General features: G+C 40.3%; 6 protein-coding genes across 6 annotated transcripts in view; 2 read left to right on the forward strand and 4 right to left on the reverse strand.

Moving 5' to 3' along the window:
* Positions 1–168: 168 nt before the first annotated feature.
* LOC134184519 (synaptogyrin-3-like) lies at positions 169–1,360 on the reverse strand. The gene is made up of 4 exons (XM_062652229.1): positions 1,251–1,360; positions 850–1,133; positions 659–779; positions 169–594 (listed from the first exon to the last, which is right to left on the reverse strand). Exons 1-4 carry the CDS (start codon positions 1,302–1,304, stop codon positions 550–552), a joined length of 504 nt encoding a protein of 167 aa, XP_062508213.1. The 5' UTR covers positions 1,305–1,360; the 3' UTR covers positions 169–549.
* LOC134184517 (synaptogyrin-4-like) lies at positions 1,353–2,934 on the reverse strand. Its single transcript, XM_062652228.1, has 4 exons — positions 2,833–2,934; positions 2,488–2,771; positions 1,712–1,820; positions 1,353–1,647 (listed from the first exon to the last, which is right to left on the reverse strand). Exons 1-4 carry the CDS (start codon positions 2,920–2,922, stop codon positions 1,558–1,560), a joined length of 573 nt encoding a protein of 190 aa, XP_062508212.1. The 5' UTR covers positions 2,923–2,934; the 3' UTR covers positions 1,353–1,557.
* Positions 2,935–3,406: 472 nt separating this feature from the next.
* On the reverse strand, positions 3,407–5,142 carry LOC134184842 (uncharacterized). Its single transcript, XM_062652603.1, has 3 exons — positions 5,034–5,142; positions 4,541–4,945; positions 3,407–3,648 (listed from the first exon to the last, which is right to left on the reverse strand). Exons 1-3 carry the CDS (start codon positions 5,079–5,081, stop codon positions 3,586–3,588), a joined length of 516 nt encoding a protein of 171 aa, XP_062508587.1. The 5' UTR covers positions 5,082–5,142; the 3' UTR covers positions 3,407–3,585.
* A 52-nt stretch (positions 5,143–5,194) lies between these two features.
* On the reverse strand, positions 5,195–8,006 carry LOC134184803 (uncharacterized). Its single transcript, XM_062652551.1, has 3 exons — positions 7,870–8,006; positions 7,377–7,790; positions 5,195–5,881 (listed from the first exon to the last, which is right to left on the reverse strand). The coding sequence occupies exons 1-3, from the start codon at positions 7,915–7,917 to the stop codon at positions 5,819–5,821; spliced, it is 525 nt and encodes a 174-aa protein (XP_062508535.1). The 5' UTR covers positions 7,918–8,006; the 3' UTR covers positions 5,195–5,818.
* A 575-nt stretch (positions 8,007–8,581) lies between these two features.
* Positions 8,582–10,889, forward strand: LOC134183929 (small ribosomal subunit protein uS2-like). Its single transcript, XM_062651519.1, has 6 exons — positions 8,582–8,614; positions 8,678–8,840; positions 9,319–9,437; positions 9,530–9,775; positions 10,015–10,143; positions 10,378–10,889. Exons 2-6 carry the CDS (start codon positions 8,708–8,710, stop codon positions 10,732–10,734), a joined length of 984 nt encoding a protein of 327 aa, XP_062507503.1. The 5' UTR covers positions 8,582–8,614; positions 8,678–8,707; the 3' UTR covers positions 10,735–10,889.
* A 107-nt stretch (positions 10,890–10,996) lies between these two features.
* Positions 10,997–11,716, forward strand: part of LOC134183928 (DNA repair protein RAD50-like) — a 21,632-nt gene continuing 20,912 nt past the window's right edge. The window contains exons 1-2 of the mRNA XM_062651518.1: positions 10,997–11,128; positions 11,190–11,270. Of these exons, the coding sequence (XP_062507502.1) occupies positions 11,006–11,128; positions 11,190–11,270 (204 nt within the window). The 5' untranslated portion in view covers positions 10,997–11,005. The remainder of the gene's footprint in view (positions 11,129–11,189; positions 11,271–11,716) is intronic.

An 11,716-nucleotide genomic window follows, 5' to 3' on the forward strand; every position in this document is an offset into this window, starting at 1 on the left:
CCATGTCAATAATACAGCAATCGCAGAAACTCTAAATATAGTGTGTGTTGTGTATTTTGTGTCTAGTACGTATTCCGTGTTTGTCTAGCCCAGCCCCTCTAGTGAACTACACCTAAGTAATTTGGTGTGAGAAAAATCTAACTGTGAACATATATTGTTGCATCAAAATTCAATTTTTATCCAAATTTGTGCTAGTGGACAGAATTATATAAAAAGATAAAAAAAGACTCTAGACGTCAGTCTCGAGTTATTACTAGCTAATTAACGGTTTTACGGTTGAAACACTAGAGTGTCTAGAGTAACTAAAATTAACACGCAAACAAAATGTCTGTGTCTATAGACCAATTAGTCCGGAAGAACGACAACATGTGCAACACCAAATATTTTTTGCGAATGAACATACACGTCAAGTATATACATCATTTTGTCTAGAGTATGGCGACGTTACACATTAGCCTGACGACAACCGACAACAACGGAACAAACTTTGGTAGGTAGGCGTACTAGAGTATCTTGTAATGACACGTGTTCTTTCGTTCTTGCCGGAGATCAAAGACTACGAAACGCCCTAAAGTCTAACACACTGATTACCACCTAGAAAACATGGACACATGTACATTTATTCGCAGCTCAACGACGCGTTCCAGTGTACACTTACCCACACAGGTACCGAGAGAAAACTGAATGCCAGACTTGCGTTACCCGCCGACTTCAGTCCGGGATTACTAGACGTACCGACATTTGTCTCATCGTTGATGTAGTCCAACCATTCATTTGTCCTTACCACAATGTCATATCATTACAATAGACTAGACTAGTAGAGTCTACACGCAAAGTCTTGAACCTTACATGTAGCCAAAGCTTGACAGCCAAAGAATGGCTAGAACGCCAGCCATTACGCTTCCAGCTATGTCGTAGCCCTTACGAATCGATGACTCTGAGTAGATCTGCAGTCTGGCAGCGCAATCGGTCACAGTGAAGATGACAGCCGCGATGATTGACAGACCACCGCACGCCAGTCCAAAGTCGCAAGCACTCGACTTGTTGTTGAAGTAGCAAATCGTTATATTTCCCTCCGAGTCGTGGGCGTATACTTTTTCAGCAATAAGACCCAGTACGATGATTGCGAAAATCTAGACACACACACACGAGGAAGTGACCGCGCAGCTCTAGTGTCCAATTCCAGACCAGCTATCCGCGCGATACCCTCTAGTCTAGCGGTGCCCTGGTGTGTGTATGTGCATGCTCACCAGTCCTGTGAGTCTCATGATACTTCGCAAAATAGTCGCATTCCGTGGTTCCATGGCAGTAGTCTACAAGAGCTACAGAAATCATTTATGAAACGAGGGCGTGACCTCGGAACTCACGTGACATCAAATAAGCTACCTAATTTTTGCTACAAATCATTGACGGTATAGAGTTACGAGCGCGTATGTTTGTTGTGCACACAATGAGCCCAAAAATAACTCGGTTGAGCATGCATTGCAGACTAGTCAAGAATTCAAGCTGTGTGTCTTATCGTTTAGCCACAGATCTACTGTCTGAGTGATTCCTCTACTACAAGTCAGATCCAACGGTCTCTTGGGATAAGACAGTATGGCACCTTGAAGCTCGCATACCAACAGAAGCCAAGACAATCTCAGCAATCTAACAAACAGACTTGTTAGTTCTAGTCACTGACCTAGACTAGTTGTTGTGAGTCTACTCTTACCCACACAGTAAAGCATAAAAAGCTGAATGCAATAACAGCCTCTGTCCGTGCAGCAATACTTGATGATGCAGACTGTGCAAGATCTTTGACCATTTTCCACTTCACTGCCCTACAGCAAGACAAAAACATTGTATGACTGTCATACTGGTACAAAAACAACTATTGGTTCAAAAATTGTTATTTCCAAACACAAAGATAAGCTCAATTTGACACATTGACTGACTGACTGAATTTCGTCAATCTCAATTTCTTGCTGCTAGCAAAATTTAAGGGCAAACTCTGATTCAGTGATAGTTGCAACCAAGTCTCTTCTTGTCTATTTCACTTAGATGATGTTAATTCCTTATTTTGCCATCACCAGTTTTCCTTTCTCCCCAATAACTATTTCAATGTCAGTAGTATCGCAATATCTTTGTCCCCTAGTGCTGCTGCCCCTGTTGCAAGACACTATCAGTATTAGAATAAGTCCAATCCATGTCGACTTTGTGTTGAATGTGCTCAGAGTTCTTGCCCTTTCATGTAGGTCTAATAACTTTACTTTGTAGCTATGGCCAAAAACAGAGGTAAGATATGAAAGTTGATAACAAGAACGACAAGAATGAAAAACAAGTACGGAAAAAGCAAAAACATGAGTGGGTTACATAACAGTTAGAGGCGAAGTAGTCTAAATTTCTAGCTTGCAAGCACATCTAATTAATTATACAAAACAAATTACATTCGTTTTGAGATATTAACTTCATTAACTAAGATATCGTGTCTAGGTATAGAATCCTTACAAGAAGCCAAAGCAGACCAGCCAAATAATTGCCAGCACGCTAGACAGGACGATGATTAGAACCCGGATTGTAGTACGCACCGACTCGCTGCCTAGCTGCTTGACATCGAAAACCGTGTCAGTAAAAACGAGAAGTAGTGAGACGACAAGTGATGACACTCCGACTCCTACGGCCACATCACACGGCAACGAGTCGCGATTGATATCGAACCAACAGACAGGCACACTTCGAAGGGTCACATTCACCCTGTCGACGACGACGCCGACCACAATGATAGAAAAGATCTGAGACACGGTCGACAATTAGATAGGAAAATGTAGTTGTAACTGGTCGTGGTTGACTTACCAATGAAGCTAGGTAAAGAACAATGCGAAGAAGCGCGATCCTAGCAACTTTTAATGTCTTCACGTTACTCGAGTGGCCACCAACCATCATAGCTGCGCGAACTGTAGCCTCGGTACTCCAGACTGCTTTCTGCACGTGATGGGAGGACAGTGGGAGGAGAGTGGGAGGAGGAGAGACTTGTGTACCGAGTGTACCGCATTATGTATTCACTGTGCGCTTAGTACGCTGGGCGCAAAACACTTTTGTCACATCGTTTTCGACTTGCTGTCATCCGGTACATTTTAACAATTATTGTAGATTTTAGCTAATTATACGTCTTGTTTTGGTTTGTCGGTGGCGTAAAATAGCCAATTATCTTGAAAGCATCAACTGACAAATACGACTAGCGAAATAAAATCACGTGACAAATGAATTCTAGAAGCCGTGGAGATGCATGTATTGACTGTTAGCTAATCAATTTCTTGCCATATACTGTACGCAAACTTGATTGCAACTGTAATAGTACGGAAAGAGTGTCTAGTAAAGTTCATAATGACAGCACACGACTCAATTCGAAGTGGTTTCTAGACGTGGCTCTACATTCAAGAATCAACATTAAATTATAATTAACAATTAGCTATCTAGAGCTGAATTGCAAACCTAGAAGAAATTGCACTCACAACATGTGCAGAAACAGACAGATCTAGTTATACTAGTGGCGGTAAGCAAATTGTCTAGCAATTGAAGTTTGAATAAACTTTTCTTCTTTAGAGTCTAGGGGATGGGCACGCTAAGAGCTTTGCCGTGATCTATCTTCTCCAGCACTGCCAATATCACCTGCATGCGTACAACACAATTCGGTTTTGTGAACAAGCAATGACACGTTTGATCACATAATATGTAATTAAATACTTATTTACATATCTAGCGACTCCGGTAAACTAGCAAGAAAGCTATCTACTAATTAGAAAGTACCCTAACTATAAAAGAACGCTAACGAGAATACATAGATGTGTTTAGGATCATTTGTTGGCTGATTGGGCGGTCGAGCGGACAGCCGATGCCGTCTAGTAATCTTTTTCTTCTTGTTTGGCTATACCACCGCCATACAGCTCAGCAACCCAACCGCAAACTGTTTATATAGTGACCGCGGTCGTCAATAAACGGTACGTAGGAAGTCTCACCTAATCACGTACACCACTGTAATTACGTAAACTAAACAAAATTGCAAAATTCTTCAAATTACGACTGCATTTGCTTCCCTAGATTAGTCTTGCATGTTGAATTGATTAGTGCTTGGCTTAAGTACACAGTAACCTAAGACCCAGCACATTCCGAAAACGTCTTCGTTTAAATTGTCCTCTAGTTAGCCAACGGCTCGTCCTTTGCGAGGCTCAAAAGCGACTTCTTTGCCATGGAGATACAGCAACATCATTTGGTGGAATAGAGAGACGACTAACAAACTGGACCTACTGTCTACACGATATAGTTTGTAACACGTGAAAAGTTAACTAATTAAGTAAACACATTGGGGTAGCCTCGTGACTCGTTGCTAGCGCACGGCTTCCTTGTCAAGCTGCAAAGCCCGAGTACTAGAGTCCAAGTAATCATACAACAAATCACTCTACATTCTAGGGCTGGTTCGGCACTAACACGATAAATGAGATAGCGTGTCTAGCTAAATAAAGAAGGTTAATTAATCAGTGTGACCTCTTTGTAGACAACTCACCTTTGTAGCACCCGACAAAAAGGTCAAAGCAAGAACACCTCGTGCACTGTTCTTTGTTTCATCAACCAGATGTGCACTCGTTGTTTTATTTTCCCACAGGTAAATGAGATAGATGAAAGTAGCAATCCACAGCACTGCAACTACGATGGCGAGTATCATGAGCCCTAGAAAAATGAACTTCTTCACGACAATCATCACGGCACCGCCCTTCTCCACAACTATCTCTAACACAAAGCCGACTATCCCAAACACCATGCCCATGACTGCGACAGCAAGTGCAACATGACACGCTTCTTTTACGTTGTTGTACGAGAGAGCGTCGGGATCGAATTCAAAACCAAAGGCACACGTGTCTTCTATTCTCAATTTCTGTTCTGTAATGACCAATACAATAACCGAGAAAACCTAGAGACAACAGAGAGGCGACAGTTCACTCTAGAGTGTGTATACACCAACTCTTCGCAGTAAGCTAAAGCGTAGCGTAACAACTTACGATGGATACAATCCACAAAACAAGTTTGACGATCAGAATGGGTTCCATAGAGCTACCGGTTAGCTAGAAAGCGAGCTCAGACTCTACACAAAGGCACGACAGAATCACGAGAATCGCAAGTGAAAATTTCGGGCGTGGTGTATGTAATCTATTGTACAACGTGACAGCTATTCCCACCTGTACGACAGTACTTGACAAGTCGACAGCTACCTTGCGTAGAGAACGCACGCAAACGTAATATTTATGCAGAAAATATTGAACAACTCCAAAAGTTATTCGGTTGCAAATTCTAGTGTGTACATGTACAGCTAATATTCTAGTACAATAGTTTACATCAGATGCAATCCACGACGTTTAATTGACGTAATAATTTACACGTTTTACATTGAAGACAAATATTAAAGATTTATTGATTTATTGACTGCTAATTTTTTACTCGTTTGCTAAACGCAAATAATTAAATAATTGCGTCATGTTATATCCGGATTGCTAGCGTCCAGTTCATTAATTAAACGGACATTCATATTGTAACTACACGGGACATCCAGCTAATCTCACTGTAGTCACATTCTGTTAGTAATCTGGCGGTCCCAAGTACAAATGGAAGGACAGTCTAGCAACAAAATAGTGACTAAAAAGCATGCAATTAACTAGTGATGCGAAATTTAGAGAAATTACCCCAGCAGCATTTGCCGAAATAAAGAAAACGGAAAGTTTTAGTAATCCGCCAGTTACCAACAAATTCAAGAAACATTGAAGGAAAATTTACTTCTTCATTCTGCAGTTCAGGGAATGGGCACGCTAAGAGCGTTGCCGTGATCTATCTTCTCCAGCACGACCAGGACCACCTGCGTACAACACAATAATTTAATTCTCTAGACAGCAAGCAACCTATTCCAGTTGAGTATATAGCTAACCATGACTACCAACCATTCCATTACTTATAATGACATATAAGGCTACACCCAAAGTCTACATACGTCATAGGGTTTAATTAATAAAGTTTAATGAGTTGACAAATAAGTAAATTATTTATGCCTTTTTAATTAAAACAACTTCTATAATATAAACAGTAATAAATGCATGGTTTGACTAGCAAACTGGTTACATGTTACTAATTTATTAATAATCAAATTCAAAGTTGTGCAAGTCTGCATAAATAGGCTTTGAAACGCGCAGCTCCCAAACTGCTGGAAGCCAGCCATTTAATATGTAAAAAGAAAAAAATTAGTAAAATTATCTAATTATAACATTAATTAACTTATCATTAATTAAATAATGTAAGATGTGGCTTGTGCCAAAACGTCTCTGAGTATTCTGTACTATACTCGCGGAGTAGCAGTTCTACTAAACCATTTTGACCTATTTGTACATGTACACTCCATATATATTAGTCCATGACCGATGATGCATAGAGCTGTCAAATCAAATAATTCAGATGGTCTAGTAGATACTAAGATATGATAAAGATATAGATTTGGTTTGATTAATGAGCTAGACCTTTCAAGTTTGGAAACCTCATAGGACCTATCATAAGTTCACCTGATCTAGACCTGTGCAATGAAGAAGCACTAAAGTGCTAAACTCTCGACCAGTAACAAGCGTTTATAATTAACTATCTTAAATCTAATTTGTCAGAGACAATAAAGAGGAAGGAGTTGGACACATTGACCAGCACGTGGGATTGTGGACATCCTCTAGCTATTTGATACCACTAGTAAGCATGCAAAGACATCATCACATCACATCGACTGGCATGCACGCATATCAATGAATGCGTGTAATGCATACCAATTGACTGTTTGTTGGCTTGGCTACACATACCAGGCATTACACTTAGGCCAGGCCCTTTTAGAGTATCAATGTCCAATATATCCATGTAAGATTCTATGTTGCTATATGTATAGGCGTAGACACTTTGTAAAAAATCATGCCTACGTCTATTTCTACAACATGGGAGTGTTTTTATTTTATTCATGCAAATGGTTGTTGTAGGGTTGCACGTGGGAGGTTGTTCTTGTTCCGGTTCGACCAGCACATCACTATACTGGCTTCATCACTCTTCAAGTGTACAGTACATACCTTCCTCATTTGCTCATAGTTGAAATGTAGCTAATTTCACTAGATAAATCAACATTCGGAAATGAAAGAGACGGTGGAATCTTCTAGCTAACCATTACAATATTAATTTCCAACTGCATGTCTAGGTGGAATCAGTGAGAGCTAGATGTAATGACATTATGTGCACCTCTACTAAAGTAGTACACAATGTCACCTCTTCTAGGCTCTCATATGGTTAACCGTACGTGCAGTGTACTGTTTATATAGAGAAAACGTACTGACCTGTATAGCAGCTGAAATAGCAGTGAAAGCAAGAACAGCTCGTCCACTTTTCTTTGTTTCATCTGTAAGACCATCTGTTGTTTTCTCTTCCCACAGATAGATGAGATAGACAAACGTAGCAATCCACAGCACTGCGATCACAATGGCGAGTATCATGAGACCAAGAAAAATGAACTTCTTCACGACGATCATTACAGCACCGCCCTTCTCCACCACTATCTCCAACACAAAGCCAAGTATTCCAAACACCATGCCAATAACTCCGGCAGCAAGTGCGAGGTGGCACGCTTGTTTATGGTCGGTGTAACCCCTAAGGTCACCCTCCACAGTAAAACCAATAGCGCAGATGTCAATGCCACCGTCTGTTGCTCGCAACTTTTCCTCTGTGACGGCCACTACGATGACGGCGCAAACCTAAAGGCAACAGAGTGGCGCTAGAGTGTACACAATGAGACCACCTTTCTGTCTAGGTAGCGATAGATAGATATCTTACGACGGCTGCTATCCACAATATAATTTTGAAGACAAGAAGAGATCCCATAGTTACACCAGCAGACTCGAACAAAATTATGCAAAGAGAGGCGCAATCACGAGAAAGGCACCTCTATAGCTACATACGTCTGGTTCCAGTACCATATCCGCATTTTTGGGCGTGTTTTACATGTATCAGTGGATGTCTACATACTTCTAATATTGACACTACTACTAAAACATTTCAGCAATCTAGCAGCAGTACGTAACTAAAAGCATTACACAAACTATGGGATACGTTAACGCTCTAATTTTTAATTTTTGTTGTTAAATGTACGTAATTGGTTTGCTACGTATTTTAAACTACTAAAAGGGCAACTTTGTTTAAATTTCCAGTGATGTGATCTCGCTGTGTAATAACGCGCGCTAGTCTATCATGTAATTACGCAGAAGATGACCTACTAAAAACAACTACGTAGCGTCGTCACTTTTTGAATACACCTGAATTTAATTAATCATTAATTTCAATTAATTTTACATAATTATAATAGTTTAGTGCTTTTGTTATTCGTTACGTTATAATTAATAAAAATCTAGGATGTTGCTAAACTTAATATCAAACAATTAATTTATTCTATATTAAAACAAGAGCTGTTCAAAAATGTAACGCGCGCTAGGCGTTAACTTAATTAACGCGCGTTAAAAAAAAAAAAAAAAGCAATTGCTAACGCGCGTTAGCGTCATATCCCGTACGGCATTGCCACGAGGTCGGGTAATGTTTCGTAGTGGAGATTCCTAACTCGAATGTAGCATCAGTTGCATTTTTCTAGGTTGTCTACCGTTACTTTTTTGACAACGCAATGTCCGGTGGTCTCGAGGTTCTCGCTCTTCGTGAGGATGACGTCACCAAGTTGCTGGCCGCTCAAGCTCACCTCGGCACTCGCAACTGTGACGTCCAGATGCATCAATATGTCTACAAACGCAAGAATGATGGTAACATAATTTGTTGAGACGTTAGTTGACGTGCCGGCTCAAATTTTATTCGCTAGGATTGATATCAACTATTGTAATCCAAAGTAGTTTGTACACTTTAAATCAAGTAAATTTCGAAGTCACTTTATTTTTGTAAATTTTGTAGAGACCAACCAGTTTCTATTTTATATATAATATTTATATCAACTGCGTAACCCCAACTACCCAAACGTCCCCGCCCCGCCCCCACTACTGTACAATTATTTTTATCAATAAAATAGCATTATTAATAAATAATTTTACAGTTAAATATTTGCATTATGTGTGTGTACATGACAATTGTAGCTAATTTATTATTCCCAACGTCGAACAACTGAACAATAAATTTGATCGTTAAAGGAATTATTTTTAGTTAATTAATTAATAATTGACACTTTGGTGTGACCAAACTCTGTACTGAATGAATTTTGAGTAACGGCGGTGTGTTGATTTGTGTTAGGTGTGCATATCATCAACGTAAAGAAAATGTGGGAAAAACTGTTGCTGGCTGCTCGAGTTATCTCGGCCATTGAGAATCCATCCGACGTGTGTGCCATCTCGGCTCGGCCGTTTGGACAGGTTAGTTGGATCATGTGGTTTGTATGCATACATTGCATTACACACATGGCTGCATACATACATGATGTTGTCTCATTGTTTGGTATCTGTAGAGAGCCGTTTTGAAGTTTGCGTCTCATACTGGTGCGACTGCTATTGCTAGTCGTTTCACGCCTGGAGCGTTCACCAATCAGATTCAGGCCGCTTTTCGAGAGCCTCGTTTGCTTGTTATTGGAGATCCACACCTTGATCATCAGCCGATCAAGGAAGCTTCGTATGTTAACATTCCCGTTGTTGCTTTCTGTAACACCGACTCGCCGTTACGTCACGTCGACGTTGCTATTCCTTGCAACAATAATGTATGGTGTGTGTGTGTGTATGTGTGTGCGTGTGTGTGTGCATGCATGCATGCGTGTGTGTGTGCATGCATGCATGTGTGTGTGTGTGTGTGTGTGTGTGTGTGTGTGTGTGTGTGTGTGTGTGTGTGTGTGTGTGTGTCTGTCACTGTGTGTGTCTGTCACTGTGTGTGTGTGTGTGTGTGTGTGTGTGTGTGTGTGTGTGTGTGTTAGCACTTTTCTTTAAGCTTCATGCATCGTAGGGAGTGCATTCGATTGGCTTGATGTGGTGGCTGTTGGCTCGTGAGGTTCTTCGTTTACGTGGCACCATCAGTCGTGAACATCCGTGGGACGTGATGGTCGATCTCTATTTCTATCGAGATCCTGAAGAGGTGAGAAACATTTCGACTCGCATCACTGCATGACAACTAAACACGGATGTTTCATGTAATAATGAAACCAAAGAAGCAGCATGTCTAACTCGTGTGGTTGATGTATCTCAGATAGGGACAACAGAGACCGTCTGGTCAGTGATGTCTGATCGATAGGGCTGACACACAACGCAATCCTTTATCATTAATTTTCATGTTTAATTAATCAGTTGCTACACAAGTGTCTTGTTTTAGGTGGAAAAGGAGGAGAAGGCAGCTCAATTAGCTCAGATGGAGGCAGAGCAGGCGCAAGCTCAAGCCGTACAGAGTGAGGAAGTGTGGGGCGGAGCAGAGGAGATCGGCGACTGGGGAGCTGCTAAGCCGACGAGTGATTGGGGAGCCGAGGCGACGACTACCACTCAACCTGCTGCTGGAATGACCGTCGTGGCTCCAACGTTTGGTGCTACCACATCGGCTGTACCAACGACCGACGACTGGGCTGCGAGTCCGACACAAGCGGACGCCGGGCAGGATTGGGCTGCAGCGTCCGAGCAGGCGTCGTCCGATTGGGCGGCTGCCACTCCAGTTCCGCCGGGCCAAGAATGGAAATGAGAACGTTGATAGAACACGACATGAGTGCATTCTCGGATTGTAGTTTTTTCGGTTGTTCATGGCGATCACATGAGTATTATCCGGGAACTTGAATGTATTCCAAAAACTTGAATCTAATCCAGGAACTTGAATGTGATCCGGGAACTTGACTCTAATCCGGGTCTTTCGTAAAAAGCGCGCTGACATTTTATTGCCTTGCTCTTCCGTCGCCTTTCAGAATTAGCGTGCTTACGGTTGTAGATTTATAGATTTATGCTCGCGCCTACCAATCATGTCGTCTGTCGACAAGCTTTTCATTCAAGGATTTCGTAGTTTTTCTCACGAGTTGCCCGTTTACATTCACTTCTACAAACCGGTCACCGTCATTGTTGGAACGAACGGCGCCGGAAAAACGGTGAGCGACGCGTTCTGGTGTGGACTTTTCGTCACGTGGTTTTCCACGTGTTGCGTTGCAGTCCATCATCGAGTGTCTGAGATACGCGGCGTCCAATGACATGCCGCCAAACAGCAAGAGCTCATTTGTTCACGATCCGAAGGTAACTTTAACTTCTCTATGCGTGAATAAAATTTTTCATGATTATGACGTTTTAATTATTGATTTCAATTTTAAATGTTTATTAATATTAATGGAGAAATATAGAAATTAAAATCAATAATCTTTAAATTAATTAATTATTAATTAATATTAATTAATATTTAAAATTGAAATCAATAATTATTTCTTAATTATAAATTAATATTAATTAATATTTAAAATTGAAATCAATAATTATTTCTTAATTATAAATTAATATTAATAAATATTTAGAATTGAAATCTAATTATGATTGATTTCAATTCTAAATATTTATTAATATTAATTGATAATTAACTAATAATTATTGATTTCAATTCTAAATATTTATTAATATTAATTGATGATTAATTAATTTAAAGATTATTGATTTCAATTTTAGATATTTATATTTATCAATTAATATTT

The sequence above is a fragment of the Corticium candelabrum genome, chromosome 9 (assembly GCF_963422355.1).
Source record: "Corticium candelabrum chromosome 9, ooCorCand1.1, whole genome shotgun sequence".
NCBI classification, from domain to species: domain Eukaryota; kingdom Metazoa; phylum Porifera; class Homoscleromorpha; order Homosclerophorida; family Plakinidae; genus Corticium; species Corticium candelabrum.

Coding starts and splice junctions, on each gene's coding strand:
- LOC134184519 (XM_062652229.1), bottom strand. CDS start 1,304: ATGGAACCACGGAATGCGACTATTTTGCGAAGTATCATGAGACTCACA. Junction 780..849: donor CTGTCAAGCTTTGGCTACAT/GTAAGGTTCAAG, acceptor CATTGTGGTAAG/GACAAATGAATGGTTGGACT. Junction 595..658: donor TTCTCTCGGTACCTGTGTGG/GTAAGTGTACAC, acceptor CATGTTTTCTAG/GTGGTAATCAGTGTGTTAGA.
- LOC134184517 (XM_062652228.1), bottom strand. CDS start 2,922: ATGATGGTTGGTGGCCACTCGAGTAACGTGAAGACATTAAAAGTTGCT. Junction 2,772..2,832: donor TTCTTTACCTAGCTTCATTG/GTAAGTCAACCA, acceptor ACCGTGTCTCAG/ATCTTTTCTATCATTGTGGT. Junction 1,648..1,711: donor TTTTATGCTTTACTGTGTGG/GTAAGAGTAGAC, acceptor TCTGTTTGTTAG/ATTGCTGAGATTGTCTTGGC.
- LOC134184842 (XM_062652603.1), bottom strand. CDS start 5,081: ATGGAACCCATTCTGATCGTCAAACTTGTTTTGTGGATTGTATCCATC. Junction 4,946..5,033: donor TTTTGTGGATTGTATCCATC/GTAAGTTGTTAC, acceptor TGTTGTCTCTAG/GTTTTCTCGGTTATTGTATT. Junction 3,649..4,540: donor TTTTGTCGGGTGCTACAAAG/GTGAGTTGTCTA, acceptor GTACGCATGCAG/GTGATATTGGCAGTGCTGGA.
- LOC134184803 (XM_062652551.1), bottom strand. CDS start 7,917: ATGGGATCTCTTCTTGTCTTCAAAATTATATTGTGGATAGCAGCCGTC. Junction 7,791..7,869: donor TATTGTGGATAGCAGCCGTC/GTAAGATATCTA, acceptor TGTTGCCTTTAG/GTTTGCGCCGTCATCGTAGT. Junction 5,882..7,376: donor CTATTTCAGCTGCTATACAG/GTCAGTACGTTT, acceptor TGTTGTACGCAG/GTGGTCCTGGTCGTGCTGGA.
- LOC134183929 (XM_062651519.1), top strand. CDS start 8,708: ATGTCCGGTGGTCTCGAGGTTCTCGCTCTTCGTGAGGATGACGTCACC. Junction 8,841..9,318: donor CTACAAACGCAAGAATGATG/GTAACATAATTT, acceptor GATTTGTGTTAG/GTGTGCATATCATCAACGTA. Junction 9,776..10,014: donor CTATTCCTTGCAACAATAAT/GTATGGTGTGTG, acceptor CATGCATCGTAG/GGAGTGCATTCGATTGGCTT.